Source organism: Pristis pectinata, chromosome 5 (genome assembly GCF_009764475.1).
Source record: "Pristis pectinata isolate sPriPec2 chromosome 5, sPriPec2.1.pri, whole genome shotgun sequence".
NCBI classification, from domain to species: Eukaryota; Metazoa; Chordata; class Chondrichthyes; order Rhinopristiformes; family Pristidae; genus Pristis; species Pristis pectinata.
The window spans coordinates 2325348-2346242 of NC_067409.1; the positions used below are offsets into that span (position 1 = coordinate 2325348).

At 55.7% G+C, this 20895-nt stretch overlaps 1 protein-coding gene across 1 annotated transcript in view; it reads left to right on the plus strand.

The window, feature by feature from the left end:
* LOC127570252 (ranBP-type and C3HC4-type zinc finger-containing protein 1-like) overlaps nt 1-20768 on the plus strand; it is a 44869-nt gene extending 24101 nt beyond the window's left edge. The window contains 6 exon segments of the mRNA XM_052015594.1: nt 9301-9461; nt 11009-11120; nt 12808-12984; nt 16293-16391; nt 17776-17919; nt 18320-20768. Of these exon segments, the coding sequence (XP_051871554.1) occupies nt 9301-9461; nt 11009-11120; nt 12808-12984; nt 16293-16391; nt 17776-17919; nt 18320-18400 (774 nt within the window). The 3' untranslated portion in view covers nt 18401-20768.
* The last annotated feature ends 127 nt before the right edge of the window (nt 20769-20895 follow it).

Genomic DNA, 20895 nt, shown 5'->3' on the forward strand with positions numbered 1-20895 from the left:
CCACGTGCTTCTCTCGAGCCCTGTTCATTCCAAAGCATTTGATATCCATGCAACTTTTTGAAGTGGTGCCACTGATGTTGTGTAGACAGCATGGTGGCCAGGTTATCCCAGCAGCCTCTCGCAAGCAGTGCTGTGGTAATGGTCAGGTAGCAGAACAGTACAGCTCAGGAACAGGCCCTTCGGCCCATCATGTTGTGCTGACCATGATACCAATCCCATCTGCCTGCACGGTCCATATCCCTCCCTTCCCTGCCCGTTCACCTGTCTGTCTAAATGCCTCTTAAACGTTGTCATCGTGTCTGCCTCCACCGCCTCCCCTGGCAGCGCATTCCAGGCACCCACGCTCTCTGTGTAAAAGAAAAAAATAACTTTCTCTGTAACAGTAACACTTTATTCTGCATTCTGTTATTGTTTTTACCCTGTACTACCTCGATGCACTGTGTAATGAATTGATCTGTGCGAACGGTCTGCAAGACAAGATTTTCACTGTACCTTGGTACAAGTGACAATGATAAACCAATTTACCAATTTATTTACCAAACTTGCCTCTCACATCTTCTTTAAACTTCCCCCCTCTCACCTTAAACCTGTGCCTCTAGTATTTGACATCTCCACCCTGGGGAAGGAGACCCTGACTGTCTACCCTATCTATGCCTCAGAATTTTACAGACCTCTACCAGGTCTCCCCTCAGCCTCCTGGTTGAGGGTAAATGTTGGCCAGGGCACTGGGGGCAACACCCAGCTCCCACCCTCGCTTTGAGTGATGCTCGGATATTTGGACAAGCAGTGGGCAGATGATGAGCCTCTGTGAAGCTGCAGCCCAGTGAACGAGGGCCAGGGAGAGGGGACGTACGTTGCCCCTGCTGGAGGAACCGGAAACAGGTGAAGACCAGGAGTCCAGCTGAGGGGTCTCGGCCCGAAACATTGACTGACCGTTTCCCTCCGCAGATGCTGCCTGACTCACTGAGCTCCTCTAGCATCTTGTTTGTTGCTCCAGATTCCAGTATCTGTAGTCTCTGGTGTCTCCATTAAGTAGTTGTATTGGTTTATTGGTCACATATACTGAAGTTTTGCAATCAATTCAAAATATAAGTACTTTGAGGCAGTAGAAGGGAACAGTGATAATGCTTCGAGGGTTTGTGTAGGATGGTGTCATTGTACACAGGAATATAAGACGCTGTTGTGCATTATTTGCATCCCGTGCCGGTCCCGTTAAGAATTGTCCATCTTTATTAAATCAATACAGGTTCATGTATTTTACAAGGCTAAAGACAAGAGGGCAGAGGTTTAAGATCAAAGATTTAAAAGGGACATCGGGGGCGGCAGCTTCACACAAAAGGGTGGGCGTATTTGGAATGAGCTGCCAGAAATAGTGGTTGAGGCGGGCACATTAGCAACGTTTAAAAGCCATCTGGATAAGTCCATGGATAGGAGAGGTTTAGAGGGCTCTGGGCCAAACGCGAGCAGATGGGACGAGCTTTCTGGGCAACACAGTTGGCATGGACGAGTTGGACCGAAGGGCCTGTGTGACTCCAATCAGTCGTGATCATTGTAAATTCCCAACGACTACCTTGCTTGTTTTGCTGTCTTGCTTTGCTACCTTGGCCTTTCTCCTGCAGTTTGTTCTCAGGATTGCTTTGATGCCTTCAGTTTCTTTATATTCTCTTGAAAGTGCAGCCAGGGGACGTGGTAGGAGGACATATAATTGCAGCATTTAAGAGGCACTTAGCCAGGCAGGTGATTGGGCAGGGGATGGAGGGATACCGACCACGTGGAGGCAGATTGGATTAGTTGACAATGACCAGCACAGAAATCATGGGCCGAAGGGCTTGTTTGGTGATGTGAATGAGATAATAACACAGCCTCTTGCAGTGTAGGAGTCTGACATCACAGAAACAGGCCCTTCAGCCCAGCTCGTCCATGCCGACTGTGTTACCCAGCGAGCTGGTCCCATCTGCCCGTGGTTGGCCCAGAGCCCTGTAAACCCCTCCTATCCATGGACTTATCTACACAGCTTTTAAACATTGCCGATGTGCCCGTCACAACCTCGTTCCAAAAACGCACCACCCTCTGCGGGTCTTCAGTGCAGACTCAGCAGCGCCTTCAGCAGACCGCAAACATGTCCCCTTCGAAGCAGCTAAAGACGAGACTGTGCTGAAATTCCCAGGCACCGTGACTTCCACGGATTTAATGATGTCGGCTATGTTCAAGCTTCACGTTGTATTGCTGCATGGGTGCTGGTGACAGGAGCTGAAAGTAGGTGCCTTTAGCAGACAATTCAAACTGCAGAAATTATTAAGAAGCCAGTAAATGCCAGCAACCAATGCCCAGGGTTTGACAGATGTTGGCATGGAGATTGTGGATGGACTGGTTCTCTTACCTCCCACAGAACGGACGGTAACAGTTTATGAAGGGCAGGTGGTGCAGCTGCCGTCTCTCAGCTCTGGTGACCTGGCTTCCATCCTGACCTCCCCTCCAGCTACAACCACAGTGTTTAAGAGGCACTTGGACAGATACAAATCGGCCAGTATAGAAGGATATGGACCTAATGCGGGCAAATGAGATCAGTGTGGATGGGCAAATAGGCCAGCATGGACGTGGTGGGCCGAAGGGCCTGTTTCTGTGCCGTACGATTCTATGGCTGTCTGCGTGGAGTTCGCACGTTCTCTCTGTGACCACGTGGGTTTCCCCCAAGTGCTCCGATTTCCTCCCACATCCCGATGACGTGTGGGGTCGGTGGGTTAATGGGCCGCTGTAAATTGCCCCCGGTGAGTGCGGCAGTTGTTGGGAATGTGGGGGGGGAGGGGGGAATAAAAAGGGGTTAGTGCAGGATCGGTGTGAATGGATGCTCAGTGAGCCCAAGGGCTTGTTTCTGTGTCATAACACTCTGAAATAGGCTAACTGAACAGATGGTATCCCATGTGCAAAATAGTAAGCTCATCACTTCTTGTAAGGACAAGAAAGTAGACAGCAGGGTACGTATTAAATGGTAAGGGATTTTGGTGTCCAGAGTCATAGAGTCACACAGCATGGAAACAGGCACTTCGGCCCAACTGGTCCATGCCAACCGAGATTCCCATCTAAGCCAGTCCCATTTGCCCTTGTTTGGCCCATATCCCTCTGAATCTTTCCTATCCGTATACCTGTCAAAGTGTCTTTAAATGTTGTTAATGTACCCACCTCAATCAGCTCATTCCATATATGGACCACTGTCTGTGTGAAAAAGTTGCCTTTCGTTCCGATTAAATCTCTCCCCCCTCACCTTAAACCTGTGCCCTCTGGTTCTGATTATCCAACCCGGAAGCTGGGTGTTCTTCTACAGGAGTCCTGATGCAGTGTTTGGACCCGAAATGTCGACAATTCCTTTTCCTCCCACAGATGCTGTTCGACCCACTGAGTTCCTCCAGCAGATTGTGTGTTGTTCTTGTACAGGTCCCTCCCCAGGTTAAGGCAGGGTTCCGTCCCCGTGAACCGTTTGTAACCCAAACAGTTTGCAAGTCGGCGATGTGGCCGCGAGCTGAGCTTCCACGTGGCGGGAGATGTCCGCAGTCCCACAGCAGCCGACAAATCCATCCTGCCGCTCTGCCAAACGTTCAATTGTATTTACGGGCTGGACATAAATCGGGTGTTTGTAATCTGGGGAGGTCCTGCACAATAACGTTAATGTGCAGGTACAGTAAGCAGTTTGGAAGGCAGATAGTATGTTGCTTTAATGCAAGAGGATTTGAGGACGGGTGTGAAATTAGTCGAGTCCAGGTGAAGCTGCCCCTGAAGTACTTTGTACAGGACAGGTATACAGTACCTACCTCAGGAGCATGCCATAGACGCCCCAGGTTGATCGTCCTGTGAGGAGAGAGAAAGCAGACTGGGTGGTACTGTCTGTGACTTAAAAGACTGGGAGGTGATGTCATTAGGACGTACGTTTTTATGGGGTGGATGTTGTCCCAGCCGTGTCTGGAACTGGGGGTCATGGATTGGGCTTCTCAGACAGAGATTGAAGCAAAACCCCTTCATCCAGACAGCAGCGAATCTTCGGACTTTTCTACCTGAGATGATCGTGGAGGCTCGGTCACTGAGTGTGTTCAGGACAGAACGCGATAGATTTTTGGATAAGAAAGGAACCGAGGGATGTGGGGTCAGTGCAGGAAAATGGTGCTGAGGTCAAAGATCGGCCATGGTCATCCAGGGACAGGTGTGTGGATAGGAAAGGGTTAGAGGGATATGGACCAAACACAGGCAACTGGGACTAGCTCAGGTAGGCACCTTGGTCAGTATGGACGAGTTGGGCCGAAGGGCCTCTTTCTGTGCTGTATTACTCTGTGGCTCTTATTGAATGGAGGAGCAGGCACGAGGGGCCAAATGGCCTCATTCTCTGGTGTTTTGTAACTTCACAAGCACGGTGGAACGATGACGGGTACGTGGTCTGACTGTACACCCACGCTCCACACAGCCTGTGCCTGCGCAGATTACAGCTGTAACTCCCGGCCGAGCAGGGGGGCATCTCCACCCCCACCTCCTACCCCCACCCCCACTGAGCTCGGCACTTTGGGGTGAGCAGATTCATAGAGCCACAGAGTTGTACAGCACAGCAAACAGGCCCTTCGGCCCATTGGTCCGTGCTGACCAAGTTGCCCAACTGAGCTGGTCCCATTTGCCCAAATCCCTCTAAACCTTTCCTATCCATTTGTCCAAATGTGTGTTAAATATTGTAACCGTCCCTGCCTCGACCACTTCCGCTGGCAGCTCGTTCCACACACCCACCACCCTCTGTGTGAAGAAGTTGCCCCTCAGGTCCCCTTTAAACCTTTCCCCTCTCACCCTAAACCCGTGCAGCCTGACCTCAGACTCCTCAATCTGGGGAAAAACCAATGTGAGCAGTCACCTTGTCTATTCCCCCTCATAAACCTACAGTCCCGGCCTGTCCAGCCTCTCCTTGTAAGTCAAGCCCTGCAGTCCCAGCAACATCCTTGTAAATTTTTTTTTGACACCCTCTCCAGCTTAATGACACCCTTCCTATAGCTGGGCGACCAGAACTGTACACACAATACTCCAGGTGTGTTCACTGACATCTTCTACAGCTGTAACGTGATGTCCCGACTCCTGTACTGAATGCCCCGACCGATGAAGGCCAGTGTGCCAGACGCCTTCCCCACCACCCTCTCTCGCTGTGTCTCCACTTCCAGGGAACCAAGTACCTGCAGCCCTCAGTCCCTCTGTTCTGCAACACTCCCCAGGGCCCTGCCATTCATTCATTCATTCATTCTCCTCTTGCTTTTTGTTTGAATCAACAGGAGATGGGAAGGATGGAAGAATGGTTGCCCACTTTAGACCAGCTCAGACTGACCCCAGCAGAGACTGACAGGGTGCCGTCCTCCGACTGACCTGGGCTCCCCTCGCCTGTCCGTTGGACCCTGTGCCGGGAGTCGGGAGGAAGTTTGCAGCTTGCACTGGTACCGAGACGCTGAAGCCGCCCTGGCCCCACTTCCCAGCCGGGACCCGGGACCCGGCCGGTGTACCAGCCCCGGCACGGAGGGCGGGATGGATGACCCAGACTCTGCTGTGAACCTTTTGAAACAAAAACTGGCCAGCACACAGCCTGTATATTTTAAAGATGGGTGGGGATTACTCCCAGAATGTAAAGTTATAGGATTTGAAAGCTTAACCTAAAATGTCTATTTTGTTGTTTCTTTTTACAAACAAATTAAAGTCAAAACACTCTATGGATTATAGTTGTTGGTCATTTGATTTGAGTTTGTAGTTTTGGTTCTGCCCGAATCCCGTCGCTCTCCTAGTCTGTGCTTGGGATTCATGGATTTAACACAAGTGAGGAAACTGGTTGAGAGGTCTTCAGTTGTAGCCCAAGTTATACAGTGACACAGCATGAGCAACAGGCCCTTCAGCCCAACTGGTCCATGTCCATCTGAGCCAGTCCCATTTGCCTGCATTTGGCCCATATCCGTGTACCTGTCCAACTTGCCCAAGTCCGTTGCTCTTTCCCTACAGCCCTGAACATTGTATTTTTCAAATGAGAATTGGATTAATATTTGTGGAGAGGCTCCTGCTCCTCCTGGGCAGTGTGATCCAGCTGATCACCAGCGCAGTGCAGAAACCAAAAGTCTTCCCCAATGCCACCCCTGATTCTCCTTAATTCTGTGCCCTGGGGAAACTTTCTCCTTCATTAATTCCTCGAGAAAGCTCAACATTGTGAGCAGCTTTGAACTTTCAATATTCCATGATTTAAGGAGCACAACCCTATGTGTGTATATTTTCTGTCACCTTCTGGTTCTGTCAGTCTGGTATTAAGCTATGGGTGGTTTATAATGTTGTACAGATTTCCTGAAACATTTGTGGGACATTTTGTCCCCCCTAACCTTCAGATTAGTGAATCGGTTTATTATTGTCACATGTACAGAGGTACAGTGAAAATCATTGTTTTGCATGGCGTCCATACAGATCATTTCATCACGTCAGTGCATTGAGGTAGTACAAGGGAAAACAATAACAGAATGCAGAATAAAGTGTCACAGCTACAGAGAAAGTGCAGTGCAGGCAGAATCATAACGAGGTAGATTGTGAGGTCAAGAGTCCATCTTAGTGTACTAGGGTACCGTTCAATAGTCTTATAGCAGTAGGATAGAAGCTGTCCCTGAGCCTGGTGGTACGTGCTTTCAGTGGAACAATGCCAATCCATGTGTCTGGCCTGAGTGAAGTTCCATGAAAAGCACTGGATACAGGTTGATATCTATAGATTCAGTTAAGGGAAGAATGTAAGAAATAGGTTTAGGAGCAGAGCAGAGCCCGCTCCATCATTTGAAAAATGCGATGATGCTGGAGGAACTCAGCAGGCCAGGCAGCATCCGTGGAGAAAAGCTGGCAGCTCTTCTCCTGGCCTGCTGAGTTACTCCAGTATCATCGTGTTTTTCGTGTAGATTCCAGCATCTGTGGTCCTTTGTTCCTCTGCTGCATCATTCATTGTCCATGGCGGATCTACCACCTTGCCTTTTCCAGCACTATCCCATAGCACTGGATCTGTCTAGTGCCCTGGGCACTAATGCATTAGGGTTAGGTGTGTCTCTGTTTTGAAATAATTTCATGACTGATCTTCTACAACCATCTGTGTCAGAGAACACCAAAGCTGAAGAAGTTTGTCCTTTCAGCCCAAACAGCCGATTCATTCTCTGACTGTGACCCCGATCCTAGACATCAACACTGGGGAATCAACCTCCCTCAACCTAGTCTGTCAAGCCTTTTGAAAACTCTTAAGTTTTGATAAGATCTCTCATTCTCCTAAACTCTTAAGAATAGTCTGTTAAATCTCTCCTCGTGCGTCAAACCCACCGTCCCTGGGACTGGTCCAGTAAATCCTCACCACACTCCCTCTGTGGCAAGTCTGTCCGTGCTTGGGGAAGGAGACCAGCACTGTCCGTGGTGTGGTCTCACCAAGGCCCTGTACCACTGCAGTGAGACTTCTGTACTCAAACCCTCTTGTAACAAAGGCCAATGAACCACATTCCCTCCTCGTCAAGAACAGAATTGCTGGAGGAACTCAGCCAGTCGAGCAGCATCTATGAAGAGAGAAGTGAGTTAACGTTTTGGGTGGAAGATCTTTCACCAGAACATGGTGGCCTTCAGTGACCTGTATACAAGGATATCCAGGTCTCTCAGACACCAACACTACTCGATCGCTCACATTTGAACTATGCTTTTCTGTTTTGGGCATCTGTGGGTGGCCTTGCAGTTCCCACTTTATACCACATCTGCCACATCCTCACCCATCCACTCAGCCCTTCCACATCCCCTTGAAGCCTCCCTACACCCCCGTCCCTCCTCACAGTCCCTCAGGGTTTAGTTACGACAGGAAACTTGGGGAGTGAACATTTAGTCCCCTCGCCAGGTTACTGATCGGGGCTGTGAACAGCTGGGACCAGGTACTGACCCCGTGGTCCCCACCAGTCACGGCCTCAGGGCCGGAGAAGGACCCACTGGTTCCCGCTCTCTGCGTTCTGTCCGATAGCTGATTCTCAGTCACAGGGTCAGAGCACGGAAACAGGCCCTTCGGCCCAAATGGTCCATACCAATCAAGACTCCCATCTAAGCCAGTCCCATTTACCTGCATTTGGCCCATATCCCTCTAAACCTGCCCTATCTGTGGACCTGTCCAAGTGTCTTTTAAATGTTGTTAATGTACCTGCCTCACCCACTTCCTCTGGCAGCTCGTTCCGTATACTCACCACCAACTTTTGTGTCATCAGCAAACATACTGATCAGTCCATGTGGGTTAGACGTGGGAAGACCAGGATCTAAAGTTTCAGAGAGGATCACCGACAACCCCAGTTCCTTAATGCAGAGTGGTGAGGACGTGGGCACATCTGCTGAGGGAAGTGGTTGAGTGGCACGAATACAGGAGGGAACGGGTGCCGACTGTTGGATGGACGAGGAACATCGTCCCGTTCAATCCCTGACCAGCCTGCCTCTCCAGTCCACTGCCCCAGGCGGGTGGCAGCACCCTCTGGAGCTGACGGTGAAGGTCGGTGGGGTGAGGTAGTGAGCTGGTGGGCAGTGACCGGTGAGTCAGTGAGAGTCATGGTCACACAGCACGGTGACAGCCCTGCGGCCAAACTGGTCCGTGCCGACCAAGCTGTCCGTCCAAACCCGTCCCATTGCTCGCGTTTGGTCAATATCCCTCTAAACCTTTCCTCACCGTGTACCCTTCCAAGTGTCTTTTAAATGTTGTAACTGTACCTGCCTCACCCACTGCCTCTGGCAGCTCGTTCCATATACCCACCACCCTCAGTGTGTGCACCTCAGGTCCCCTTTAAATCTTTCCCCCTCACCAGAGAGTGGCAGCCAGTGACTAGTTAGGTGATGAGTCAGTGGCAGTTGGTGTGTATAGTTAGATGCTGATTCAGTGGGCACTGCAGCCAGTGACAGTGGTTAGACACTGAGCCAGTGACACCCATTGGATGCTGAGTCACTGGACACTACAGCCAGTGACTGTGGTTGAACAGTGATACAGTGGACACTCAGCCAATGACTGTGGTTAGACAGTGAGCCAGTGGACACAGCCAGTGACAGTGGTTGGGCAGAGCCAGTTGTCACAGCCAGTGACTGTGGTTGAACGGTAAGCCAGTGGACACTTAGCCAGTGACAGATTAGATGGTGATCCAGTGAATGCTCAGCCAGTGACAGTGGTTGGAGGGTGAGCCAGTGGACACTCAGCCAGTGTCCGTGGTTAGACAGTGAGCCAGTGGACACTCATCCAGTGAATGTGTTGCTCTGTTCCTTCCCTCTGCCGGACAGGAGCTGGAGGAAGAGCGACTCCGGAATTACCAGCACTTGCTGCAGCTTGACGGGCAGCACCTGGTGACCAACCGCGAGTCCCTGGACTGCCCCATCTGTCTGAGCAGCGTGGGGCCGGACGAGGGCGTGGTGCTACGGGACTGCCTGCACTCCTTCTGCAGGTGAGGCGCATCCCTCACACCTAAACCTTCCTCTGATAATGTTCCTCTCAAACCGTCATCGGCTGGGGGTACGGGGTGTGTGTGGGGGTACGGGGTCAGTGGGGGTACGGCATCTGTGTCCAGGGGTCCAGGGTCTGTGGGGGTATGGCAACTGTCCGGGGGTACAGGTTCTGTGGGGATATGGGGTCTGTGGGGGTATGGCAACTGTCCGGGGGTACGGGTTCTGTGGGGGTACGGGGTCTGTGTGCGGGGGTACGGAGTCTGGGGGGTTACGGGGTGTGTGGGGGTACGGGGTCTGTGGGGGTACGGGGTCTGTGTCTGGAGGTACGGGGGGTGTGTGTCTGGGGCTATGGGGTCTGTGGGGGTCCGGGGTCTGTGTCTGGGGGTACAGGGTGTCTGGGGGTACGAGGTGTGTGTTTGGGGGTACGGGGTGTGTGTGTCTGGGGTATGGGGTCTGTGGGGGTCCAAGGTCTGTGTCTGGGGGTACAGGGTGTCTGGGGGTACGAGGTGTGTGTCTGGGGGTATGGTGTGTGTGGGGTTATGGGGTGTGTGTCTGGGGGTACGGGGTCTGTGTCTGGGGGTACGAGGTGTGTGTCTGGGGGTATGGTGTGTGTCTGGGGGTACGGGACCTTCTCTCTCCCAGAGAGCAGAGCAGGGTCTGTCACTGGGGACGCTGAGGACAGAGATCGACGGGGTTTTGGACACGGGGGTTGAGGGGTGGTTGGTGCAGCAAGGTGGGACTGAGGTAGAAGATCAGCCGTGATCTCAGTGAATGGGAGCAGGTGAATGGGCTGGATGGCCTCTCCTGCTCCTGTTTCCTCAGTCACAGAGTCACGCAGCACGGAAACAGGCCCTTTGGCCCAACTGCTCCATGCTGACCACAATTCCCATCTAAGCCAGTCCCATTTGCTCATGTTTGTCCCATATCCCTGGAAACCTTTCCTATCCATGTTCCTGTCCAAGTGTCTTGTAAACGTTGTTAATGTACCTGCCTCAACCCTTCCTCTGTCAGCTCGTTCCATATACCCACCACCCTCTGGGTGAAAGCGTTGCCCCTCTTGTTCCTATTAAATCTCTCCCCTCTCACCTTAAACCTGTGCCCTCTAGTTCTTCATTCCCCAGTCCTGGGAAAGAGACTGTCTGCATTCACCCTGTCGGTGCCCCTCATGATTCATACACCTCTGTAAGATCACCCCTCATTCTCCAACACTCCAGTGAACTAAGTCCTAACCTGCCCAACCTCTCTCCATAACTCAGTCCCTCAAGACCCGGCAACATCCTCGTAAATCTCCTCCACACTCTTTCCAGCTTAATGGCATCTTTCCCATAACAGGGTGACCATAACTGAACACAATATTCCCAATGCAGCCTCACCAACGTCTGTACAACTGCAGTGTAACACCCCAGCCTCTACACTCAGTGCGCTGACTGATGAAGGCCAGCGAGCCGAGCTCTTGCGATCTCCGTCACTGGGTGAAAGAATGAGCTGGGGGCGGCTGTGGAGTGTTGTGCGAGTGCTGATTGTTGTGTGTGTCTGTTGTCTGCAGGGAGTGCCTGAAGCAGCTGATCCGGAGTTGCGTTGACCCTCAGGTGGCCTGTCCCTACCGGGACAACAGTTACGCATGTGACAGCAAACTGCAGGAGCGCGAGGTCCGAGCGGTGAGTGACTTCCGGAGCCTTTGGTCAGGCGTCACAGAGTCGTGTAGCACGGAAACAAGCCCTTCGGGCCACCTAGTCCATGCTGACCTCCTTGCCCAGCCACACTGATCCCATTGCACTGCACTGCTGCCGCAAAACTACACATCTCACATCATTTAAGTCAGTGATGGTAAACCTGATTCGGATTTGCCCACATTAGGACCAAAGCCTGTTTAAATGTCTGTCTAAATGTCTCTTAAATGCAGTCCCAGTTGACTCAGTGTTTCCTCGTACAGCAAACCCACCGTCTCTGGGACCGGTCCGGTCAGTCCTCACCGCGCTCCCCCTGTGGCAAGTCCATCTGTGCTTGGGGAATGATGTGAGATGTGTAGTTTTGCAGCAGCAGTACAGTGCAATGGGATCAGTGTGGCTGGGCAAGGAGGTCAGCATGGACCAGCACTGTCCACGGCACCCCCGGTGCGGTCTCACCGAAGCCCTGTACAGCTGCGGTGGGACTTCCTTCCTCCTGTACTCAGACCCTCTGGTAACGACGGCCAATGCACCACTTGCTACACCTGTCTGCTGGCCTTTAATGTCAGCAGCACCCAGTAAACACCCTGCGTTCTGATCTGTGTCTGCTCACGGGACTGCACCGTGTTGCTGAGCCCGTGGACTGTGTGCATCAAGACATTAGTGCCACCTTTCCTTGGGCTAAATCCCCCAACTTCAAACGTCAACAAACAGCTTGTGGGGAGACACCTAGTCACCATTAGTATCAACCATTAACCAGATATGAGGTATCAGAAATCAAAAGTACTTTAACGAGCATCCTGTGCACCTTTAGAGTCACAGTCACACAGCACAGGAACAGGTCCTTTGGCCCAACTGGTCCATGCTGACCACGGTGCCCACCGAGCTAGTCCCATTTGCCTGTGTTTGGCCCATATCCCTCTAAACCTTTCCTATCCATGGACCTGTCCAAGTACCTTTTAAATGTTGTTAATGTACCTGCCTCACCCACTGCCTCTGGCAGCTTGTTCTGCATACGGACCACCCTCTGGGTGAAAACATTGCCCCTCAGGTTCCTATTAAATCTCTCCCCTCTCACCTTAAGCCTGTGCCCTCTGGTTTTTAGATCCCCTTTCCTGGGAAACAGACTGTGCGCATTCACCCTGTCTATGCCCCTCATGATTTTATACACCTCCAAATGGTCACCCCTCAGTTTCCTACACGCTAGTGAATAAAGTCCTAGCATGGCCACCCTCTCCCTGTAACTCAGGTCCTCGAGTCCTGGCAACATCCTCGTAAACCTTCTCTGCACTCTCTCCAGTTTAATGACGTCTTCCCAATAGCAGGGTGGCCAAAGCTGTACAATAGTCCAGGTGCAGCCTCACCAATGTCTTGTACGATGTCCCGACTCCTGCACTCAGTGCCCTGACGGTCATTGCCCTGTGTGATAGTCTGACAGCACGGAAACAGGCCCTTCCGCCCAACCTGTCCGTGCCGACAGCTCATGCCTGAGTTTTAACCCAGGTAGCAGGTGGGTGAAGGCACTGCTGGCGTGATTAATGTGGATTGGGTACGGAGGGGGAGGGATTGAAGAGGAGGTTGGGGGGATGTCGATGTGGGGTGGGGAGATGAGGCCTCTGGTACCAGTGGGACACAGGGGCAGGGTAATAATTCCACGCTGTCCGCTCTGCACCCCCAGCTGGCCTCGCTGGAGGAGTACAGCAAGTTCCTGGAACGCAGTGTGACGGCGGCAGAGAGCAACAGCGACAGCTTCCACTGCAGGACGCCGGACTGCAAGGGCTGGTGCATCTACGAGGACACGGTCAACGAGTTCCACTGCCCCTCCTGCAGAAAACTCAACTGTCTGCTGTGCAAGGTGAGAGGGCCGGGGAGGGAGGGTCGCACTGCAGGAGGGGCGGGGAGGGAGGGTCGCACTGCGGGAAGGGCGGGTCACACTGTGGGAGGGGTAGTACTGAGGGAGGGTCACACTGAGGGAGGGGCGCGCTGGTCGGGTCTGCTCCGGGCGATCTCATACCGGGGCAGGGCGCTGGTCATCAACCAGCTGGTGGCCTCCATGCTGTGGTACCGGCTGGCCACGCTGGTGCCGCCCGACGTCTTCGTAGCCACCACCCAGAGGAGGTTGACGGACTTCTTCTGGGGCGGCCGGAGGCACTGGGTCTCCGCGGCGGTCCTGAGTCTGCCGTCGGCGGAGGGGGGTCAGTCGCTGGTGTGCGGGCGCACCCAGCTGGCGGCCCTCCGCCTCCGGGCGCTGCAGAGATACCTGTACACGGAGCAGCCCCCGCGGTGGCACGCGCTGGCCACCTACTTCCTCCGCCGGGGACACTGCCTCCGGGAGGGGGCGCGTCTCCCGGCAGCGGGCGGCGGCCGAGCCGCTCTGCGGGGGCTGCCCGGCTTCTACCGGGATCTGATGCGAGTGTGGGGCGCGGTGTCGTGCAGCGAGCGCGCGGCCACTCCCCTTCCGGTTGCGGTGGGCGCCGAGGGAGGTGCCGGGCGGGTCCCGGCCACGCCGGCCCTGGCCCCGCCGGAGTTGCTGGTCAGGCCCAGGGCCCGGCGTCTCTTGCGGGAGGCGGCGAGGCACAACCTGAGCCGCCTGGCGGACACGCCGACGGTGCCGTTCCGAGGCGGTTCTTGTACGGGCTGCTCCTGCACACCTTTCACTTCCTCGCCCTGGTCTACCGGCGGGCGGCGAGGGCGGTCCCCGGTGGGGGTGTCTCTACGCGGGAGTCCTCCCGCTGTACATCGGGGACCTGGGGTGGAGGGTGTTGCACCGGGCGGTGCCGTGCAACCGATTCTTGAGCTGGTTCACCGACACTCCGGCCGCCTGTCACTTCTGCGGCCGGGAGGAGACAGTGTACCACGCGTACGCGGAGTGCGAGAGGTTGCAGCCCCTCTTCAAGTATCTGCGGGGGCTGCTGCTGAAGTTCTGGTTGCACTTCAGCCCGACGCTGTTGGTTTACGGGCACCCGGTGCGGCGCGGGGAGGGGCGCACGGCGGATCTCCTGGTGGGTCCCCTGCTGGGCCTGGCCACGCTGGCCATCCACGGAACGCGGCGGCAGGCAGCCGAGGGTCCCGGCAGGTCAGCCTGCCTGCCCGTCTTCCGCGCTTACGTGCGCGCGCGGGTGCGTCTAGAGGAGCACGCGGTTTCCGCGGGCACCCTAGCCGAGTTCCGCGCTCGGTGGGCCCCTCAGGGGATCGCGTGTGTCGCGGACGGTACGGACGCGATTCTTATTTGAAGTGTCACGTTGACGGGTGTAGCGTCGCGTGTGTTTCGTTAGTATTAGTTTGCATTCTCTACCATAGTATGTCGTTGTGTAGTTTCTTCTTTTCTGTATCAGATGTGGTGTATTGACACCGGTTGTCTTTTGTAGTGCTTTTAGTGAATAAACGTTTATTATTAAAAAGGGCCGGTACTGAGGGAGGGTCACACTGTCAAAGGACAGGAAAGGAATTTCTGCACTTTCACAGTACGCCCTGTGATGGGTGGGAATCAGTGGGTGTGGGGAGAGTGTGATTCAGTTGGAATTGGTTTATTATTGTCACGTACCGAGACACAGTGAGAAGCCTCTGTCTACACGCCATCCAGACACATCGTTCCGTACAGAGGTACATTGAGGCAGTACAGAGGGAAAACAGAACACCTGTAACAGTTACAGAGAAAGTGCAGCACAGGCAGATAATAAGGTGCAAGGACCACAAGGAGGTAGATTGGGAGGTCAGGAGTCCATCCTTAGCATATAAGAGGTCCATTCAAGAGTCTGATAACAGCAGGAGAGAAGCTGTCCCTGAGCCTGGTGGTACACGTTCCCAGGCTTTTGTATCTTACAAATACATATTTTGAAGTGTTTAAAATTATGAGAGGCACAGATAAAGTGGACGGTAACAGTCTTTTCTCCAGGGTAGGGGAGTCCAAAACCAGGGCGCACAGGTTTAGGGTGAGGGGAAAGGTTTAGAGGGGACCTGAGGGGTAACTTTTTCACGCAGAGGGTGGTGAGTGTGTGGAACGAGCTGCCAGAGGAAGTGGGTGAGGCAGGTACAACAATATCATTTAAGAAGCACTTGGACAGGTACATGGAGGGCCAGGGCTTCGAGGGAAATTGGGACCAGCTGGGTGGGCACCATGGTCGGCATGGACTGGTTGGGCCGAAGGACCTGTATCCGATCTGTATCAACTCTGTGACTCTGAGTCTTCTGCCCGATGGGAAGGGGGAGAAGAGAGAATGTCCGGGGTGGGTGGGGTCTTTGATTATGTTGGCTGCTTTACTGAGGCAGTGAGAGGTGTAGACAGAGTCCATGGAGGGGAGGCTGGTTTCCGTGATGTGCTGAACTGTGTCTACAGCTCTCTGATTGGGTGCAGGGAGATAGTGTGCTTTCTGTCTGTTAAATCCAGACTGGGAATGCAGCCTGGATCAGAGGATCCAGGGGCAGTGCAGCTGTGGGTGGGCTGGGCTCCCGGCTTCGTCCAACCCCTCCTCAAAACAGACCGGCAAGGTTCACATTCCCCTCTGGAACTGTTGCACTTCCAAAGCACATCCCACATCCTGAAACAGCTGCAAAACTCTTTGGAGTGAAGGAGGTTGAGAGGTGACTTGATAGAGGTGTACAAGATGATAAGAGGCATAGATCGAGTGGACAGTCAGAGACTTTTTCCCAGGGCGACAATGGCTAACACGAGGGGACATAATTTTACGGTGATTGGGGGAAGGTATAAGGGGGATGTCAGGGGTAAGTTTTTTACACAGAGAGTGGTGGGTGTGTGGAACGCACTGCCGGCAGAGGTTGTGGGGGCAGATACATTGGGGACATTTAAGAGACTCTTAGATAGACACATGAATGACAGAGAAATGGGGGGCTATGTGGGAGGGAAGGGTTAGATAGATCTTAGAGCAGGATAAAATGTCAGCACAACATTGTGGGCCGAAGGGCCTGTGCTGTGCTGTATTGTTCTGTGTTCTAAAACAGCTGGGGAATAACAAGGCAATTCCCCCTCCTCGGCACTGGGAACAGGTCATCGAACGGGGCACAGTGGGCTCACAACGTTGGCCCCATCCTCGTGTCCCATCTACGGGACGTGATCCAGACTTCCCCACAGCCGTCAACCCCTGACGTCGTGTTCCCAGTGGGTGTGGCCGGCTCACTGTGTCCGCTCCTCTCACCTCCCCACAGGCGATCCACGAGGGAATGAACTGCAGGCAGTACCAGGACGACCTGGGGAACCGAGCCCTCAACGACTCTGCCGCTCGGCAGACAAAGGAGATGCTGAAGGTACGGTCTGGCCGACGGCCCCTCCCACGGCCCGGGCACAGCGAGGGAGGGGCCAGGGATCCAGGGAGGGTGGGAGCGGGACCCAGAGATGGCAGGCTCTCAGTCTGGGACCCAGCAGTGAAGGGGAGTGACAGTCAGCAAGTCACGTTGCAGTTTTATAAGACTGCTACACTTGGAGCACTGTGTGCAGTGCTGGTCGCCCCCGTTACAGGAGGGGTGCAGGGGCTTCGGAGAGGGTGCAGGAGAGGGTCACCAGGATGCTGCCTGGATTAGAGGGCGTGAGCTATCAGGAGAGGTTGGACAGACTTGGGTTGTTTTCTCTGGAGCGGCAGAGGCTGAGGGGAGACCTGATAGAGGTTTATAAGGTTATGAGGCAGAGACAGGGTAGACAAGAGTCTTTTTCCCAGGGTAGAAATGTCAAATACTAGAGGACACGCATTTAAGGTGAGAGGGGGAAAGTTTAAGGGAGATGTGCGGGGCAAGTTTTTTTACACAGAGAGTGGTGGGTGCCTGGAACGAGCTGCCAGGGGTGGGGGTGGAGGCAGATACGACAGAGGGGTTTAAGAGGCTGTTACACAGACGGATGATTATGCAGGGGATGGAGGGGTACGGATCACGTGCGGGCAGATGGGATTAGTTTAATTTGGCATCGTGTACGGCACAGACGTTGTGGGCCGAAGGGCCTGTTCCTGTGCTGCACTGTTCAGTGTTCTGCGTCTCCCTTGGTCACTTCATTCAGTGGCGCAGTGGGTAGTGCTGCTGCCTCCCAGCCCCAGAGACCTGGGTTCAATCCCCACCCCCGGCGCTGTCTGTGTGGAGTTTGCACATTCTCCCTGTGACCGTGTGGGTTTCCCCCGGGGGCTCGGGTTTTCAATTGGCCGCTGGGAATTGCCCTCGTTGTGTGGGTGAGGGGTAGAATCTGGGGTGGGGGGGGATGTTGGTGGGAGTGGGGGAGAGTTCAATAGGATTAGTGTGGGATCAGTGTAAATGGGTGTTTGATGGTCAGCAGGGATTCGTCGGGCCGAAGGGCCAGTTCCCCCGCTGACTCAGTGAGACCGGAGCCCCCGGGGGAAACCCACAGGCAGAGCGTGCAAACTCCACGCAGACAGCACCGGAGGTCGGGATCGAACCTGGGTCTCCAGAGCTTGAAGCCAAGGACAAGGATTTGAAAATGGAGCTGGTGTTGTCCAGGGAAGCCGCAGGCACAGGGAGGGAGCGGGACCAAATCCGATGCCGGGGGTGGTTGTGGCAGTGCCCGAGGGCACGACTGGTGTTTGGGCAGCGGGGCTGATGGTGTGGGGGAAGCTTTGGTGCGAGTGTCTCCTGGTCTGGGGGCAGGAATGACAGAGGGTTCCGAGGAATGACGGAGGGTTCTGTTCCCCAGACCCTGGTCCAGACCGGGGAGGCGATGCACTGTCCCCAGTGCAGGATCATCGTGCAGAAGAAGGGAGGCTGTGACTGGGTCCGCTGCCCCATCTGCCACACCGAGATCTGCTGGGTCACCAAGAAATGTCGCTGGGGGCCAGGGGTGAGCACCAACATCTGGGGCTTGGGGAGCAACAACATTTGTGGACAGTGGGCACCAACATCTGGAGATGAGGGAGCACCAACATTTGGGGCCTGAGTGACCAATGTCTGGGGCTGGGGACCAACATCTGCTAGTCGGGTTGAGCGTCAACATCTGGGGCTGGGGAAGCGCCAACTGGGGCCTGAGGCGCACCAACATCTGGGGCCGGGGGAGGGGGGATCAACATCTGGGGACTGGGGGAGCACCAACATCTGGGCCTGGGAGACCGCCAGCACCTGGGGCCGGGAAGCAACAAAACCAGCACCGCCTCGGCCCCTCGCACACCCACGTGTCCCCCGACCAGTGGAACCACCCCCCCGTGATCCCTGACCCTCTGCTTCCTCCCCCCCCCCCCCCACAGGGTCCGGGTGACACCAGCGGTGGGTGCCGCTGCCTGGTGAACGGACAGAGGTGTCACCCCCTCTGCCAGAACTGCCACTGACGCCCCCCCCCTGGAGGGGAGGGGCTCAGCCCCGACACCACCGACCGGACAGAAGCCCAGCGATCAGAGGGCAGCCACACTCACCCCTGGCAGCAGCTGTCTGCAGATGTGGAGGGCCAGAGCAGGCAGAGGTGGCCGGCACATCTGGAACCCAGCTGCTGGAAGGTCGAGCCATCGTGAGCCCAGTGATGTCAACAGTTACACCCGTGTGTGCGTGCGTGTGCGTGCGTGAACCCACCTCCCGTGGGTGTCTGGGCCCCGTGCGAGCAGACTCCCCCAGTGTGGGCGTTATTCCTGGATCTCGGGATGGGACTCGCTCCACCTTCACCCAGGAGCCCGAGATTTCCACCAGACGGGGAACAGTCCCAGAGGGAGATAAACTTGGACGGGTTGTTGGAGACACGGAGACGGCAGAGGCTGGAGGGAACTCAGGGGGTCGGGCAGCGTCTGTGGGGGGGGGAACTGTTGACCTCAGGGCTGGAGACCGGGTCCGGGAACCGCTGAGGTCAGCGGACGTTCATGGGGACCGGTGAGGCCACAGGGAGCGGGCAGGGCGCAGTTGTGGCTCCGCACTGTGGGCAGGTTTGGGGATGAGGGTTACTGGAGAACTTCACTGAAGGGATCCCAGGGATGAGGGGGCTTCAGTCCTGTGGGTGGAGCGGACAAGCGGCGCTGTCTCCTGGGCACAGGGGAGGTCCATCAGGGGTGGACGGAGGGAACGTGTCGCAGACCGGGGGGGGGGTGCGCGCAGGGTGAAGGGGGTTGGTAACGGAGCCAGAACTCACCTGAAGTTCCCCACCCACCACTGAGATCCAACTCTCAGTGCCTGCAGGGGAGCTGGGTCAGAGGGGATGCTCTCACCTAGAGCCAGCACGGACTCATTGGGTCGAATGGCCTCAGTGGGTGCTGTAACCATTCCGTGAGACCGGGGCCACCTCTTGCTTCTGGTCGCTGCCCCCCCCCGCCTCTGTCAACCCCCTCCCACCCTCCATCTCCCCCTCCTCCACCCCCTCCCACCAACCCCCCCACCTCAACCCCCTGCCTCCGCTCTCTGCACCGCACCAGGGTCTGACTCCGCGCCCCGGTCCCTGCCTCTCCCGGTGGGAGCAGCTCCCTGATCCCCACCCGGGGCACTGCCCCGTCTCCGGCCCCCCGAGCAGCCGGTCTCCACCGAGGGCCCAGTGCGTCGGGCAGCGTCTGTGGGGGGGAGAGAGAGAGAGAAAAACTTCACGTTCCGGGTCCGTGACCTCCCGCTGGAGCTGGGACAGGGGAGCGGTGGGAGAACAAGAGGCGCCTGTGACCGGGTGGAGACGGTGCCGGCTGGGAGGGGGGTGGGTCGGGGGTGAGGGAACCGTCCCTGAACTGTCGGGTGGGCTGCAGAACACTCGGCGGGTCGGGCAGCGTCTGTGGAGAGAAACTCCACGGGGCAAAGCCCTGACGTCAGAACAGCCCCGCTCTGATTGGCTGAGTCCCGCAGGTGGTAGCGCGTCCATTCAATAGATGGTGGTGCTGTCCCCTGGGGGGCTCAGGGTGGGCGGGGGGGGGTGGTCTGCAGAGTTCCAGCTTCCACCTGGACAGGGGACAACCTGCGCCGAGCAGCTCCGCCGGGAGTTTCTAACGTTCTCCCTCCACAGAGGCTGCCCGACCCGCCGAGCATTCGGGGCACCGGCTGCGTTCTGTACCTCACAGCGTTCCCTCCCCCCCCCCACTCCCCCTCCCCTCCTCTCCCCTCTGCTCCTCCCTCCCCCACACTCCCCCGTCCCCCCCGCACTCCCCCTCCCCCTGCACTCTCCCCTCCCCCTTCTCTCCCCCGCGCTCCCCCTCCCCCACCCTCCCAACACCCGGTTCCGAACGCTCCCCGAGCCCGGCAGTGAGGGATCGGAATCTCCGTCCCTCCTCCTCCTGCTCCACTGACTGACCGTCTCCAGTATTTATCTCAGGTTTCTAGCATCTGCCGTCTCTTGTTGCTTTTGGTTTTGCAAACTGTTCCTGATCCGGGGCCGGGGCCGGGGCTTGAACCTGATCTATCCCAACATTAGTTTCATTTCTGATTTCCAGCTGTTGAATATTGTACAGTTCTGCCTGTCACAATCGGTAATATATTTTACTAGTGACACTGAGTGCGCTGAGGGGTCTCTCCGTTTATCTCAGACCACCGCAGGAGCCGGAGAGACGGGCAGCGCCGGTGGTGGCGGGGTCAGTGTGAACCCATCGCTCTGTCTCTATCTCCACGGATGCTGCCTGACCGGCTGAGTGTTTCCAATGTTCCTGCCTCAGATTCCATTCTCCGGCCCCGGCTCCCAGCCACCGCCTGCCTCGGTGGAGATTTGCCAAGACGGGGAACTAGCGTCGTTAGTGGGGGGGAAACCGGAGGAGGTGTCACCGCCCAGGGCAGCGATCGGATCAGCGCGGCTACTGAGGGAGGGACAGTGTGAGGGAGTGCTGCACTGGGAGGGGCAGTACTGAAGGGCGGTCCCACTGTGGGAGGGGCAGTA